Source organism: Sorghum bicolor, chromosome 3, assembly GCF_000003195.3.
Source record: "Sorghum bicolor cultivar BTx623 chromosome 3, Sorghum_bicolor_NCBIv3, whole genome shotgun sequence".
NCBI classification, from domain to species: domain Eukaryota; kingdom Viridiplantae; phylum Streptophyta; class Magnoliopsida; order Poales; family Poaceae; genus Sorghum; species Sorghum bicolor.
Genome location: NC_012872.2, coordinates 51,252,480 through 51,268,978, shown reverse-complemented (window position 1 = coordinate 51,268,978; position 16,499 = coordinate 51,252,480). Strand labels below are relative to the sequence as shown.

The following is a 16,499-nucleotide window of genomic DNA, read 5'->3' as shown; positions in this document are numbered from 1 at the left end:
CGAGTCTATCTAGCCCACACACATGTGTTTTGGGGTCCAGAGCATTCGAATTTTTTACCATTGATTTTAGTCATCGAACAACTTACATTAGGCCTTGTTTAGTTCCTAAAAACTATCTAAAAATTTTCAAGATTTTCCGTCACATCGAATCTTGTGGTACATGTATGAAATATTAGATATAGATGAAAACAAAAACTAATTGCAAAATTCAACTGTAAATCACGAGATTAATCTTTTAAGCTTAGTTACTTCATAATTGGATAATGTTTGTCAAATAAAAACGAAAATGCTACCGTACTCAAAAACAAAAGTTTTTGGGAACTGAACAAGGCCTTAATCATAACATGGAAATCAGTCATGCCTTTACTGCTTCCCTGTCCAGTGCTCCCTATCCGTGAGAATTGAGACCGTAACTGAAAGTCCAAGTATCAACGTCGCGTGCGGGCGTGCAACATCAGCGTGTCGCAAAACAACATTATTGCCGCGATGGGTGATTGGGCGACAAGGCGAGAAGATGAGAAAGAGGAACATCGGTCTACTCGATGGATAGATTGATTGATCGATCAGGAATAAGAAACGGTGCCACCAGCAGACAAAGTTGATTGATGGGCTAATTGATGGATTTTTATGTTGAGGATATAGGTCTTCGAAGGTTTATTTCAATGAGGTAATATATAGGACTCTCTCTATCCCAAATTGTAAGTCATTTTAAGAATATTGGAGAATCAAATTATCCTAAATTTGACTAAATTTATATGATAAAATAACAATTATTTTGATACCAACTAAGTATCATTAGATTCTTTCTTAATTATATTTTCATAATATACTCACTTTATGTTACAAATCTTAATATTTCTCTCTATAATTTTGGTCAAACTTGAAAATGCTTTGACTCTCCAGTACTCCTCCCATTCCAAATTGTAAGTCATTCTAAGAATTTTGGAGAGTCAAAGCATTTTCACGTTTGACTAAAATTATAGAGTGAAATACTAAGATTTGTAACGTAAAGTGAGTATACTATGAAAATATAATTAAGAAAGAATCTAATGATATTTAGTTGGTATCATAATAATAATTATTTTATCATATAAATTTGGTCAAACTTTGAAAAGTTTGACTCTTCAAGATTCTTAGAATGACTTACAATTTGGAATGGAGGGAGTACATATATTGATGGAGTATACACTACTAGAATGTATTTCATAGTGTGTCTATATATCTTGTGTGGTGCTCTAGGTGTTTATGCATTTCTTTTATATATAAATTTAGTCAAAACTAGAGATATTTGACCTATGAAAAACCTAAAATGACTTACAGTTTGTTTGAAACGAAGGAAGTATATTTTAGTAGCTCTTAGTTTACCTTACCTCACTAAGCAAACAAACAGATGAGCCTAGCTGAGCTCATATATGACATATGAGCCTATTCGCTTGTCTAAAAAGTCATGATTGAAATTATTTTTTGCTAGTTTTTTATGAAAGAAAAACATTACTAAATAGTTGGCAGATTCGATAGATAACTGAAACGAACAGTCCCTACTAGATCATACAGCCAACCAAGCATGCACACCGTGTTCCTTGTCTATATACACGTGCATATGTGCGCTATAAGACATGTTTGGATCTTTTTTTAGCACTTGTTTGCAAACTTTGTCTTGCTAATCTACTAACTATTATGTGACTAAACAAGGCCTAAGAGTGGAATATTACTATGCTTATGATACAAAATAAGCATCATTCGACTAATCATGTTATATACCTTCCTAGTAAATCGATCAAATGTTGATACTACTCTTATATATAAATCTAGTCAAACTTAAAATTAGTTGACTTCTCAAAAAGGGAATATGTTTATATTTTTTTCAAAAAAAATATTGACACGTGGGGCTAGATCTCTATTTAAAATGAGACATCAAACATCATTACATCAACCTAATTGGTGGCGAATTGTAAAAAAAAAACCTAATTGGTGGCGAATTAGATCGGTTTTGGCCCGGTAAAGTACGAGCCGGCCCACCCCAGTCCACTATTTCCAACAGACCGTGCGTCTGTCCGCAACGGCAGACCACCGCAGCTTCTAGAACTCCACTCCCATCGACGTACTACCAGGTACCAGCCACAGCCTTGAGCCATCTCACCGCAGAAAGCAAGCGAACGCTCCTGATCGAGCCACGTGGAGCTGCCTACCTCAGCTATAAGAGATCACATCCTCACCTCGTCTCTTGCGGCCAAAGCCTGGGCGCCTGGCTGGCTTCCACGCCGCCTGAGCCAGCAAGCAATTCGACAACCAACTCCTCCCCCAAGCCACAAAAACCCCCCTACCAAAAACCCCATTCCCCACCTCCCAATCCTTCGCCGTCGTCGAACGCCATGAAGGGGCCTGTGCAGATCACCCTGGCGAGGCCCGATCCCCCAAGGCAACGTTGGTGGCGGCGCGACGACGACTACGTCGACGACGGCGACGTCGGCGTACTCCGGATCGGCCGCAACCTGGCCGCCGTCGACACCACCTTCTCCTCGAGCGACGAAGTCACCAAGCGCTGGCTCGCCGAGGCCTCCACCGTCGCCCGCGGCCGCCGCCTCCGCGCGCCCCTCGTCGCGGGCCTCGTCGCGCTGCGCGGCCATGACCCCTCCGACCGCGCCAGGGGCAGTACCGACTTCAGCCCCAACGACCACGACAACCCGATCCGCTGCATCGCGCTCTGCCTCGGCGGCTCCCGCGCCATCGTCTACAGCCCCGAAGCGTATGGCTGCCGCGTCCGCAAGGCCAAGTACGACGGCGACCGCCTCAACTTCTACAGCAACAACATGACCCAGCTCCGCGCGTTCCTGGACGACAAGCGCATCACCGTCGCCTGCTTCGGCGCGCGGGAGGCCACGAGGAAGCTGGCCAAGGAGTGGGGCTTGCACGTGGCGTTGCCGGAGGAGCTGACGCACCTGTTCGCGCTCGCGTTCGGGAAGGTCGCCGGGGTGGAGACCGAGAAGAAGGCGCTGAAGAAGCCCGACAAGTACTGGATGGGGAAGGCGGCGCTTGCTAGGGCCAAGGCCAAGGCCGATCGGGACGACTACGACACCGACGAGGAGGAGGAGGCCACCAATCTCGGGAAGACGTGGCGGCCGCCCAAGGTGGTGAGCGGCCTGAGCCTGGAGCGCATGGCGCGGGTGGCGCTCGGGCCGGAGATGCGTCTGGCGCGCTGCCCGCCGAAGGTGGCGCAGGCGGACTGGGGCAGCTACTACCTGGGCGAGGAGGAGTGGAAGTACGCGACCCGCGACGCATACCTCTGCTTCGAGATCGCGGCCTGCTGCCTCCAGAAGCTCGGGGACCCCATTGGCGTCTGATCGACGAGAGCCAAGCCGGCCGTCGCGGCGGTTGGTATGGTGCGCCCCGCCGCCGTTCTGTCTCACTCTCACTAGCGGTCGTGATCTGAACATGGCTCTGCTTACGTTCGTTCGTTTTTTCCCTGCTGCGTTTAATTTCCTCTGTCACGTTAGTTGGTATGATCATCCTCGGTATCAGTATGATGTAGCAAGGGATCAGTAGGCAGTAGTAGTGGCATAGTATGCAATGCAGATGCAAATGCTAGCTTGATATGGTAACTATCAGTTGCAAGTAGTGGTCACTAAGAACCAGTATGCAGTGATGAATGAAACCATGTGTCGATGTGCGCAAGTGATCGAGTGATATTTTGGATCGAAATGGATGAAATGCTTTTGTTATGTGATTTAACAAGTCGGAAATTCAGTATGTCTCTGCAATTGCAGTAGCGTTGATTTGGGAGTGCTACTTGGTCATTGCCTCCTTACCTGAATCTTATTTAGCATTGGCATCATGACTCATGATTCATGCAAGCTTGCTGGTTTTATGCCGCCCTGATCCATCTCTTGGCAGTGAGCCAGTGGCAATCAACCCAAGAGGTCATCTTGTTCTGTTATTCGTGGTTTAATGCATATTTATTTGTACCGATGGTAGTAGTATATGGTTGCTGATGAGCAAGTTTTGGAAGTTCTCAGCACTTCTGCATAGATATGTTGATGATGAGCAAGTTTTGCAGGTGTTCATATGCATATCAATTAGTTTTTATAGTTTTACATGTTAATTGGTTAGTGCCTCTATTTTCTAGTGCTTTAACTAGGCTGATGTTAGATAAAATGGGGAAAATTAAATAAATTTGAGAATATACTGTAGAATGCTGTAGTTAATGGGGCTTTTAGGCAAACTTCTTGAAGAATTATGCAGTGCCATATATATGCACAAAGAAAGTCTTCACCGAACAAAAAAGGTTTTCTTGATATGATATGGTTAGCAGTACAAAGTACTTTAAACATATGATGTTTAAGACAAACTAGTTAGTTAAAAACAAACTAATTAGTTTGATCTAAACTTCATATATTTAAAATTGGTGGGCATACTCATACGTGGCCACAGGATTACATGCTGATGCCTACTTCATGGCAGGTGATATCTGGATCCAAATGGAATCATTGCTCTTTACTTGAGGTGTGGTTTAATTAAGTCAGTACTGTTTCTGTTCGCAAGTGCAGCTTTCTTGTTACTTGGTTGTTGCTTCATGATCATCATCTGGGGCTGCATCATATTTATAGCATTGGCTGTGTAAATTGTCCATGATGTTTTCTTATAAGCTTGCTGGGTTTATGCCTCGCTTGATTTATTTCCTGACAACATGAATGAATCCAAGGTGAGGTGAGCTTGTTCTGTTTCAGCAAGTTCTGATGCTTACTACGATCATGGCATTGGTTCGATATCCTTTTGCATGCTGTTCCTACTTCCTATATATAGGCCTGAATGTTTGCCGCTTTTGGATGGGGCTTATTGTTAATGATGAACAAGTGTTTTTCCGGTGTTGATGTGCATGTTATTACTACTTCCAGTGCCAAAAAAAATATGTCGTTTCTGACCAGCAAATGTTTAGTTTACCGAACTGCTACCTCCCACTGACAAAAAATTTCACCGACCGAAGGGAATAATTAGTTTATGTCTCCACTTTTCTAAAATACTTGACTGTTTGACCAAACATGCATAGCTACAGTTGAAACTTGAAAGGGGTTTTGGTAGAATATTTCGTGAATGCAGTTTACACTTGAGATGTGGCTATCCTGTGTGTTGCAAATACACTACACTGTTGTGTTCCATTAGGGCCGCGTTTAGTTCCTAAAAAATTTTTGCAAAATTTTTCAGATTCCCCGTCACATCGAATCTTTAGACGCATGCATGGAGTATTAAATATAGACGAAAATAAAAACTAATTGCACAGTTTGGTTGGAATTGACGAGACGATTCTTTTGAGCCTATTTAATCTATGATTGGATAATATTTGTCAAATACAAACGAAAATACTACAGTATCGATTTCCCCAAAAATTTTGAAACTAAACAAGGCCTAGATCCATTTTTTTGAAAAGCATAGCAGGCGTCAATGAATCCGATACACAGGCTTGATATTAGCAAGTTTGATCTAATGGATGTGATGAGTTGGAATCTGCCGTTCCTACCTCCACACACTTGATTGTAATGGATGGGTTATTGCTGTTCATGTGAGATCCTAGCACTGTTTGTGTTGTTATTAATGCTTAGCCATTGTTTTCCGGTGTTGGTATGCATACTAATTAGATATAAAACCTCCATTGTCAAATGCTTGACAATTTGATGGAGCCCACAGGGTGAGAATGTGTAGGATTGCTACAGCTAGGTTCTGGAAAAACATGCTTGGAAATCATGCAGTGACGAGTACAGAAATGATTTGCATCGGCCTGCTTGTACCAGAGTTTTTTTATCCACCGGTGTCTTCCTTGTGCTCACCAGCTGTATTGGCGGGGCTTAGCTTAGTCAGTTTAGTAGCTAAACTTCCAAATACACTAACTAAAAAGAAGCTAAAATAGTTTAGTTTCACTAGTCACCTAGAATAGCTAAAATAGTTTTAGCTAGCTAAAATTTAGAAGGGAAACCAAACAGTATCAGCTTCTTAACTCGCATAAATCTAATCTTGAGAAGGCCATAGAGATCATCGACATAACATACAGGCACAGCATATTTGAAGGAACACTGCAACACAATCAAGCCCTGCATCTTTCCATGCACCAGGTCCTTCACTACTTACCAAGTCAAAATCAAGGCACACTTAAGCACACCAGGTCCTTCACTACTTAGCAATCAATCAAGGCACAATTAGTCGTTAGTGCCACAGCTCAGAGCTCGTAACACATCCTTATGTACCGTTAGAAACTAAAACAGGTCCAAGGCGGCATGGCCCATTAGGCAGATTGCCAAAGGTAAGCAACAAGGATTGAATGGCAAGATCAGGTAAACAGAAACACAAAGTAGCATATGCAAGCACATTTCAAAAATATCAAACAATGACTAAACCAGACTCGCAGGGATTATCATAGCCCTCAGCATTGCAAGTTGTATAAATAAACTTCTATAACAGTTCAGAATCTAATAGTCACTTGCTATCCATTTAAATCGCTCTACAAGGTTCCTCTCTGATTGTCACTTGCTATCCATTTAAATCGCTCTATAAGGTTCCTCTCTTGGTGGCCTCTGCTTTGTTGGATATTGGTAATGCCAACCTAGTTGGAGGTGCGGTAGAGCTTCCCGAAAACATGGAGCATAGCGACGACAGCGATGAACCCAATGCTCATGATCAGAACAGTGTTTGGTGACATTTTGCGGCCCGCAGCCTCATCAGTGTAGAACTGGAGCATTGAGCTGGCACCGCCTCCACCACCAGCAGCACCGCTTGTGGTCCTACGCCTGCGCAGGCTTGCAGCTGCCGCGGCACTCCCTCTAGCAGGTGCATCACCATTGGCCACCATCTTGTTCTAACACTCTCTGCGTGAGAGTAAAAGGGTTCAGATACAAAACTAGAAAAACTAAAACTGTGAGAACACCACAACATGCAGTTGGCTGTCAATATCGGGTATCACATATTTGTTTCACATTTTGGAAATCTAGCTAAGAATTCATTGACGAAATAGAAAAGCAATCATTTTGCTTTCTTATGCTTACAAAGACCAACTAAGCACAAATAATTGAACTCTGATTTTACTTTACTGGTGTTAACAGAAATTATGACTGGAATAGTAAGCTTGAATTCAATTTCTAAATTGTGCATAATCCAGCTCCTACTTTGGCAGACCACGTACTAACCTTATACACTAGAAGAGATCATGACATATTACAGTGGTATACATGCACAAGCTTCACATCACATAAGAATTAGATAAGCAATGACCAGACAAATGCACAAGCTTCACTATCAGATTATTCAGCTTGTAACATGAACAGAATAAGTGAAGGCAAATACAGTTTCATGGCAAGGAGCATTGCACAGGGATGATAATAACAATTACATAAAAACCAAGACCAAAGCCATCAACAAGGTCCACCAGGACCATTGAATTTCCCATCAATTTAGCACCATTCAGCGTGCAACCAAAGATCACCATCAGGTTAAATCTCTGCTACTCCCGATGCTCCCTTGGCCCAGTGCCTCACCCCAGTCACTCCATATCAGCACAGGCAGGAGAGGGAGCTTGCCGTCACTAACACTACAATTGCTCAAGGTAATGCAAGAAGCCAACAAGAATCGTATCTATCTGTAATAAAGACAAATATGTGGACAAATTTCTTCATGCATACAACATTTGACTGAGGCCGGCTGATGGCTTCGATCTGGGCATGTCGTGCCACACCGCTAGCTCATCCTTGGGATGGATCGGTGCTGCCGCAGAGCTCATCCACAGGATAGATCGACCCACCCGATTCATCCCCATCTTTAGCCACGATCCATTACCAGTCCTTAACGTATGCGATCTACGCTCTGGGATTATGGCACAATTACAGGGGGGGCGGCACAAGCATGAATCAGCAGCCGAGAATTCAAACGAGGCAACCATACCTAGGGGCCAACTCCGGAAGAATCAGGTACCCTAAACACGGGGGAATTCGAAGAGGCGAGACATGCAGGCAGGCAATCCACAGAAGAACAATACGCGGCGGTGATCTAATAACCAAATCAAAGCTCGGAACCACCGGCACTAGAACAAGAGGAAGGGGGAAGGGTGGTGGATGGTGGAGGTATGCGCGCGTACCTGACGGTGATGAATCCGCTGTTTCTCCCCTCTCGTGCTTGTACAGAAGTCCGATGATGGCCGAGCGAGCGAGCGAGCGAGAATGCGAGATCCCAAGTGCGTCCTCCGCGTCTGACCCGCCTTGTTCATATACGGCCGCTTTCCGGGTCGCGTCTTCCCCGGAACCGGTACCCGCTCCGAGGCGGATGACGTGCAACGCGCCTTCTGATTGGACGATCCCGCCGCGATGCGACTAGCGGGTCGGGTCGGCAGTTTTTTTTTTTTTCCTTCTTTAACGACGAGGTGGGCCGGCCGGTAGCCCAACAGGCTCCGAGCGAGGCTGAACAACAAGTCCCGGACGGACGCGGCGGCGGTCCAATTTGCCGAGAGGGGGTAATGGTGGGGCCCATCTGTATCCAGGTCACCCGATTCCCGTCCGTCCTAAAAATAGAATGGAATTGAGTCGCTCGCCAATCTCCACCTGTCCTGCGACGGGAACGAGGGAGGTTGCCGGCGCGGCCGGCTTTCATTCCCTCCCTCTCCTTTGCTTGCCCACTCCGTCGCTCGTGCGAGTGGGCTCCAATTTTCCAACCAGAAAAACAACAACGAGGAAAGGTTGCTGCTGTTGCAGGTCGATCCTCGACCCTGATTCGATCCTTGGGAAGACGAGGAGGCAACAACTGATTGATAGATAGATCAAGGAGGGCGGCCGTGGACGAGAGATGGATCAGATCATGGGGAAGGTGGGCGGCTACTGGTTCAACCAGAAGGCCAACAAGGAGCTCGAGGACATGAACGTAAGGAAAACCACCCCCTCCAAAAGATTTTACACTAGTTCCTCCGTTTTCATTGATTTCCGTTGCATTTTGTTCCAGTGGATTGATAGATCGACTATCGGCTGTCTTCCTTGCTCGCATTTTCTCTTCATCACTCACCCTTTTCTCTTCATCACTCACCCTTTTCTCTTCATCACTGTTTATATATATGCATCCTGCATCACGATGACTTTTGATTTGAGAGAGATATATACCAATTATTATGCGGTGATGCCGGCCATTCCGGTTCTTGTTTCGTTGTATGTACATTGCATTTTGTGGGCCTCTGCCACAGATGGCTACGTTCAGATCCTGAGATGGCCTTTTCGGCAATATAGCCTGGCATGCTTCCTGGAATTTCGATTCCCAATTGTGTAGCGTGCGGGATCACGAAGTACATTCAATAAACCTGTAGCACATCCGACAATACATGCGTTGGGTACATTCAATATATTATATGTTTATTAAGTACTGGATCATGCATGATTTTCAGGATTCCTTAGCTATCAATTCACTCAGAGGAAAAAAAAAATACCTTTCAGAAACTGTATTTCTCTAAGTGGAACCACCAAATTAATTACGCAGTGGTCATAATGCACCAAAACGAAATGAGGGTTATCAATTCATGAAGGTTAGGTTGAAGGAGGAAACAAGGCGAGAATTCAGCTGCTCTTAGTTGTACTAATATTTACCCCAGCCAAACAGAAGAACGGGGACTTGAGATCACGTGTGAATGCTGCTGCCCGACTAAAGGGAGATTTCTAAGATGACCACTTGACACAATTGAGACAGAACTGAAGTTATTCCTATTTTCAGCCAGTTTAGGACTGGCGTTGTGCGTGCTTCAGTGGTACCACCAGAACCTCCTGAACATGTGGATTACAATGGTTCATGGCCTTGCAGATTGGGGATTGAGATCATTTTACTTAGTAAATCTCATCTTAGATTCTTTTTTTTACCAAAAAAAACCACTTTTCATGCCTTGTGCTAGCTACATTATGTAAGCATTTTATATTATTACGTAGTTTGAGCAATTCCTCAATGTTTTTCCTTTGCTCTACTCTGTATTTGTATATCTATTTATATTGCTATATGACAGCGTTGCAAGACATTCTTTCAACAAACAGAAACTTCTTTGTGTTGACTATTCACCTTTTCCCACTTTCAGTCAGTCTCTAGCAGCATTGGAGATGGAGCTAAATGGATGGTCAACAAAATCAAAGGTAATGTATGTTGCGATGGTTAGATTTGCAGATTCTTTTTCTGTTACAGGAGATAACAATCAGATATGATCTTCCTGCTTTCAGTAATCAGTAAACAAACCTATGGTTGGATGTAATGTGAGGGAAAAAAACAAGGTTTTCGCTTGCTTCCTTTGCCCACTGTTTGTATGATGAGTAAATAAAGCACTGCTTAATTGGTTTCAGGGAAGATGCAGAAACCACTGCCTGAATTCCTCAAGGAGTATGACCTCCCAGTAGGGCTGTTCCCGCAGGACGCGACCAACTACGAGTTGAACGAAGACACCAAGTTTCTAACGGTGTACATGGCGTCGCCATGTGAGGTGGGGTACAAGGACTCGTCGGTCCTGCGGTTCGCCACCAACGTGTCGGGGTACCTGGAGAAGGGGAAGATGACCCACATCGAGGGCCTCAAGACCAAGATCCTGATCTGGACCAAGGTGACGGAGGTCAGGGCCGAGGCCACCAAGGTGCACTTTGCTGCCGGCATGAACAAGACCAGGAATCGGGACGCCTACGAGGTTGTCAGCGATGGCCTTGTCGTAGACAAGTTCTAGACCATAGGTATGCATTGCAATGCAGCTAGCGTTTCCTTTCCTGACGAGGAAAGTGTGAACCATGGCGGCCCTTTGAGGCTGTACTATGCCAAAACATGCATGTTCTTGCTAACCTGTACAAAGCTGTACTGTTACTCATTCTGGGAGTGATCATTTCGGTATGCCTGCTCTGTACCGCCGAAAGAAAGGAATATTGTGTACATTAACAAGAGAACTGCTCCGGTACTCCTTGTCTAATTTTTTTTGTGAATCTTAAAGCTAAAGCAGTTAATATGGTTAGGGGTAAACATTAACATCGCCTAATCGCGCGGGACAATGGCGTGGGTAGTTAACGCAACAAATATAGCATATTTTAATTTAGAAAAGGAAATGAAAAATGAATTTAAATGATACAAACGGAAGATCAATAGAGACATGTTTGGGTAATTTCAGTATTCAACTTTTTTTTGTCATTCTCGAAATCGTAAAAAAGTGTAAAATTGCAATATTTTTTAGAGACTCAAGAAATATGTTTTTTTAAAAAAATAGATCTGAACAAAACCAATATTTAGAAGAATATGCAACATATAGACAATATAAAATGAGAAGAGGGAGGCCACCAGCTTGGAACATATTATGTGTGGGCAGTACGCTACACATAATGCACGAACATGCCTCAGCTTGGAACATAATAGAATGAGGCTTGAAGCAAAGAAGAATAAAAGAAGAGGGAGGCCACCAGGTGCAAAAAATAAGAAGGAAAGCTGGAAGCAAGTTACTGATCGCAACGAGGATGACCATATAGTTATGAAACGACAAAAAGTAGTTAAAGGAAATACATGTAATGATCAGGATAGTGATAGGGAGGGAGAGAATGAAAAGGTGTCGGAAAGTGAGTAATACAAAGTGACTCGCTGGAGGGGCCATACAACAATAGTGAATTAATGTGAAAAACGACATGACCATTTATGTATCACTTACAATTAATTATGATATTGCTCCCTTGAAATTACATTCATGGCCATTTATCTATCACTTATAATTAAATACATGAGTATTTCACCATGCAAAATCGTGTAGTCTGCAACCATCTTTGGCCCAACACATATACTCTTATTTACCATGCCTAATTTTGGCACTCCACAACTACATTTGACACCTCCGTGAGGCAGTGATGATGACTTTGGCGGGGCAATAGGCGGATGGTGCCAGCGGCCACAACATTTTCCTTTGAATACAAAGAAACCCTTATTGCTTAATTTTTTTTTGATTTTTTTATATTTTTTTTTATTCTACTTGTAGCCTCTTCCCCTTCCTCCTCTACCTCATCCTGCATGATGTTATTGACCACATAATATTATGGCTCATAACCTTTGTATAATATTCTCTTTTAAAAAAATAAAGTCTTGAGGTTCGCCACTAACCTTGGTAATCTCACCCTTGGTTGACCCATTCCGAGCCAAGAGTGGTGGCAACACACCATCGACCAAGCATTCTTCCTCATAAATCTGTACGTCGTGCCAGTGTCGCCAGTTAGATACCTGTTGTTTCTGTGGTTTCTGTTTGGTTTGGAACTTTGTTAGTATAGTCATGATAAAAGTCACAATGAAAACAAAAAAAGATCCATAGAAGCTATTACCTTTGCATCATTTCCCTTAATTTCCTCCTTCCCAGATTCTTTGCCTATTCCCTCCATATCGCAATACCTGTAGTAGTACTAGCTAGTGAGTAGTGACTAGAAGGAAGTAACCCATTGACTCTATTTAAAAACTCTGTGTAACGACGCGATCCCACTCACGCCGCTAATACGAAAGCATGCAGTGGCATAAGACGCGGCACAACGCATGCAGCGGCTCAGAACGAGTTCCCACTCGAGCCGTTCAATTTCTACAAGCGTATGAAGTGGGTCAAGCGCATTCCCATCCGAGCTGTTCGAACGAGCGCATGCACAAGACGAGGTCCCACTTGTGCCGTTCCTGCCGTTCGTGAGCGCATGTAGCGGGCTCAAACAAGTTCCCACTCATCCGTTTCCCCCTCATCCGTACCTACGAGTGCATGCAACGGATGAGGACGAGAACGGTGTCCACTCACTTGCTCCCACTTATGACGCTAGTACAAGCATGTTCCCACTCGACCTGTTCATACGAGCGCATGCACAGGACGAGTTTGCAATGGTGCCATTGCTGTCGTAACTGCAAGCGCATGTAGCGGCTCGTGACGAGTTCTAACTCATGTCGTTCGTCCGAGCGCATGAAGCGGCTGAGAACGAGAATGGTGTCCACTCACTTGTTCGCACATGTCATGCTAGTAAAGGCGCATAGAGTGGATAAGACCGTGACTGCGTGCTCATTTCCATGCACACAAAGTCTATATATCATGCATCACAAACTCGTAACACAATACCAAGACATAGACATATTATGAAGGTGAATCAATTTGTATTGAAATTAATAGTAACATGAATAAAATGTACAGTTCAAATGACCCTTCATTCAACCTTCATTCGCAACTTTGCTCATGCGTCATGGAAAAATAAATATAATAAGTACTACATCAATGCCCCCTTAATTTTGTTAATTATTTTCATCAACTAATAAGTAAAATTAATGCACATTATCTTGATAACAATGGTAGTTTCCTTACTTGCCAAATGGTGAAGATTCATAAGAAAGAGTTCTCGAAGCTGAGCTAGTTGTTGCATTCAGGGCAGGTCCTAAGATATTTTAGACGTAGATCAAACCTAAAATTATGGACCTTATAAACACATATATGAAATATTATTAATAGGTAGTTAACTAAATGAAAAAAGCAAAATTCATATAAAATAATTTGTATACATTTTAAATTACCTCAGAATTTTCTTCTAACATTATCGATACTAAACCCTTGATTTTGGTGTTAATATCAATCTCATCAAGCAACTATCACCGATATGAATGTGGATATCTTAAAGTGCTTTTATTACTCATAAGAAATTATTAACGTACATTTGATTAGAGATCACAGGGCAGAGATAAGAAATACGTACGTACCTGATTGATGGCTTGCCACCGCCTACCTGATGGTGATGGAATTTGAGTGCCGAACTACGGAAGTACGGATGAATGGGATGATCGCCGGCTCGCCCTTTGCAGATGATCTGGAAGGAAAGGAAGCATATAACTCGCGTTGTGTGATCACCGGTGTCTCACATCGGTTCAACTGATTTAGCGTATGCGTATCCTGTATGTTTGGGGCTTTGGCTGAGTATATTTGCGTACCTGGGAGGGGCCCATCTGCTGGCTAAGACCTAGGACGGCTGCCCCTCCGGCCCCGCCCCTGGGCCACGAGTGGTTGCATTTTGCTTATTCCTGGCGCTATTAATTACATTTTAGATTGAAGACGTCTTGAATAATGGTCATGCTATATTATCATGAGTATGACTCGTTAGATGTGATGTATTGATTCATTACTACTTTAGCCGAACCATATTCCGGTGATTCCTCGCTTTTTAAATTGCAATATTTATATATACAATTTTACATAATACGTCTCTCAAATCATAAACAAACCTTGTTAGAAGTTTTATTGAAACATGTATTGTTAATACAATAAACAAATGTAGAAGGGATAATTGTCTTGGTAAACCAATGATCCATCCATAATAATGCGAACAAATAAAAAACTAGAAATATTACAATAAAATTTTTAGAATGTCTGAATTGTATTGCTGGCATAACACCTCTTTACACTGTGAAAATCATAGCTCAGATTAGAGCACAAACATTTCTATTATTCAAACACAAGTCCTATGCAGACCAATTTATATTCATGTGTTTGCATGAAACAGTCTGACTCCATATGCATCGATCTTGATTGGAGAGTCACAATTTTTTGGCCCGTTGACTTGGTTTCATCTCCCCATTTACAAGACCTTCATCTTCATTTCTCATTTGAAATCCTGCAATAAAGATACAAATTTACACCCGGTTTGAACAGATTTTTTATATAATAATATTGGGAGTAATGAACTAACCTTGTTTGAATCCGTTGCATCATCGTCAGCTTGGAGCCCATCGAAGGAATGAAACTTTTCTGCTTCACGCATGATTTTTTTAAATTTTTTCTTAGACTTACTTGCTCCCTTGACGATTGTCAAGGCTTTTCCTAGGAGCATCCTAGCACGCAAATTCTTCATGCTTGATGAGTCACCCTTCTCCTCTCCATAAGGCTCTTCATTTTTTCCTGAATGACTCTCGCTTCTTCCTGCCATGATGCTCCTGGTTTTTGGTTTTGTCAAATGAATAGTTGCACTCACGAATATATTAAGGATGGACCTGTACATGCAGCCATTCAGACATACTATTTTAGGACCATTAACTTGTGACACCCATGCAGCAACAAATGGTCAGCGTGATCATTCGAATGGCCATGCAGCGGCACAGGACCAAGCCGTGCTCACGAGCGCACACAGCGAACGGCCATGCAGCGGCACAGGACCAAGCCGTGCTCATGAGCGCACACAGCGGCAAAAGCATCAAGCAGCACCGCATCTCTAAACCCATGCAAAGGCGTATACCAAGCACAAGGTAGCTATATCTATATATATATATATCTCCCTCGTTAAATTGTAGTAGTACTGTTTAGTTTCCAGAACTCATTTGTATCTCACTTTGACGCCAGAGAATTTGTTTCTTTCATCCACAAAATCAAACATGCCTAAGCCCCCTGGTCTGTATGGCGAGGAATACTGGGAGTTCTATCGGAACCGATGGGCATTACATCAACATGGAGCTGGGGATACGACGTCAACAAATTCAAGGTACACTAAGAAATCTCGCAAAAAAATATTTAGCGAACCACCGAAGAAGCAGGTCGATCCTTCTGGCGTGGAGGATAATATGAACCCTCCCATCAAGAAAAAGGAAGATCATTCGTCCGTTGTCAAGAAAAACAACGTACCCATAAGGATCGACAATGATCCTTATGATGACAGTAGTGATGAGGATTTACGGACGCCTGAAGAGTCGGATTCATCTACAAGCAGCGAAGATGAAGGTCAAGGATCAAATGAAGTTCAAGGTCCGGTTCACAAAGAACCTAACGATGACTCGCATGAAGACGGCGAAACATCCGAACCTAAAGCCAAGAAGAAGCTGCTTTTCTAGTTCATTCGTTGTTTAGGATTTTATATTTATGCATTCTTTCAAATAAGTATAGTTGTGAATTGTTAGTTTGTTTACCTTGTTCACTTTGGTTCCACTGTACCATCAAATGTTATCATTCTTGACTTGTGCAATGAATAATTTCTTTAATTATTTGGAAAGAGTGCCACCTAAATGTAGGCATATTTCTATGTTTTGATGCATTTATTTTGTTCCTTAAGTAACAATGCATGGAGCCATCAATTTTTGACATGTCCTTTTTGGGTCCCGCTAACTGCACCGAGTACAAAACAAGAATGGAGCCATGATCGTCCATAACCTGTGCCCACTGCAGACCCCACTCCAACAAAGTCCGCATGATGTCTGCATGCGGAATGTAGTTTATATAGATTCGTCCGCTTAAAATTTGGAGTACAACAAGGTCTAAAAATAGGACATGCATGACCATCTGACAAAAAGAATTGGTGGTTCGGATCCTTAGAGCAACTAACTGAAACCTATTTTGCTTTACAACCACCTATGTGCAGTACATGCAACCATTTGCTATGACCATGACTATTTTGGCACAAGGCAACTGGATTTAAGTACAACTAAGAGCGCATATTGTGTTTGCATGGAGTCTGAGTAAAGCCCAAAGTGAAACATTTGCAGGAAGAGGCAAATCGATGGCC

General features: G+C 43.0%; 3 protein-coding genes and 1 long non-coding RNA gene across 4 annotated transcripts; 2 read left to right on the top strand and 2 right to left on the bottom strand.

The window, feature by feature from the left end:
* LOC8078608 lies at nt 2,218-3,758 on the top strand. Its single transcript, XM_002457971.2, has one exon. The coding sequence runs from the start codon at nt 2,373-2,375 to the stop codon at nt 3,339-3,341; it is 969 nt and encodes a 322-aa protein (XP_002458016.1). The 5' UTR covers nt 2,218-2,372; the 3' UTR covers nt 3,342-3,758.
* Nucleotides 6,304-8,271, bottom strand: LOC8078189 (protein transport protein Sec61 subunit beta). The gene is made up of 2 exons (XM_002455763.2): nt 8,114-8,271; nt 6,304-6,851 (listed from the first exon to the last, which is right to left on the bottom strand). The coding sequence occupies exon 2, from the start codon at nt 6,833-6,835 to the stop codon at nt 6,590-6,592; it is 246 nt and encodes an 81-aa protein (XP_002455808.1). The 5' UTR covers nt 6,836-6,851; nt 8,114-8,271; the 3' UTR covers nt 6,304-6,589.
* On the top strand, nt 8,575-10,942 carry LOC8078607 (uncharacterized protein At5g01610). Its single transcript, XM_002457970.2, has 3 exons — nt 8,575-8,889; nt 10,076-10,130; nt 10,335-10,942. Exons 1-3 carry the CDS (start codon nt 8,815-8,817, stop codon nt 10,703-10,705), a joined length of 501 nt encoding a protein of 166 aa, XP_002458015.1. The 5' UTR covers nt 8,575-8,814; the 3' UTR covers nt 10,706-10,942.
* On the bottom strand, nt 14,382-14,938 carry LOC110433329. The gene is made up of 2 exons (XR_002450726.1): nt 14,700-14,938; nt 14,382-14,624 (listed from the first exon to the last, which is right to left on the bottom strand). It is a non-coding gene; the product is annotated as an uncharacterized LOC110433329 (long non-coding RNA).

Excerpts from the sequence above, each read along its gene's own strand:
- LOC8078608 (XM_002457971.2), top strand. The coding sequence starts at position 2,373 with ATGAAGGGGCCTGTGCAGATCACCCTGGCGAGGCCCGATCCCCCAAGG.
- LOC8078189 (XM_002455763.2), bottom strand. The coding sequence starts at position 6,835 with ATGGTGGCCAATGGTGATGCACCTGCTAGAGGGAGTGCCGCGGCAGCT.
- LOC8078607 (XM_002457970.2), top strand. The coding sequence starts at position 8,815 with ATGGATCAGATCATGGGGAAGGTGGGCGGCTACTGGTTCAACCAGAAG. Across the intron at positions 8,890-10,075 it reads AGGAGCTCGAGGACATGAAC|TCAGTCTCTAGCAGCATTGG; the intron begins GTAAGGAAAACC and ends TCCCACTTTCAG. Across the intron at positions 10,131-10,334 it reads GATGGTCAACAAAATCAAAG|GGAAGATGCAGAAACCACTG; the intron begins GTAATGTATGTT and ends AATTGGTTTCAG.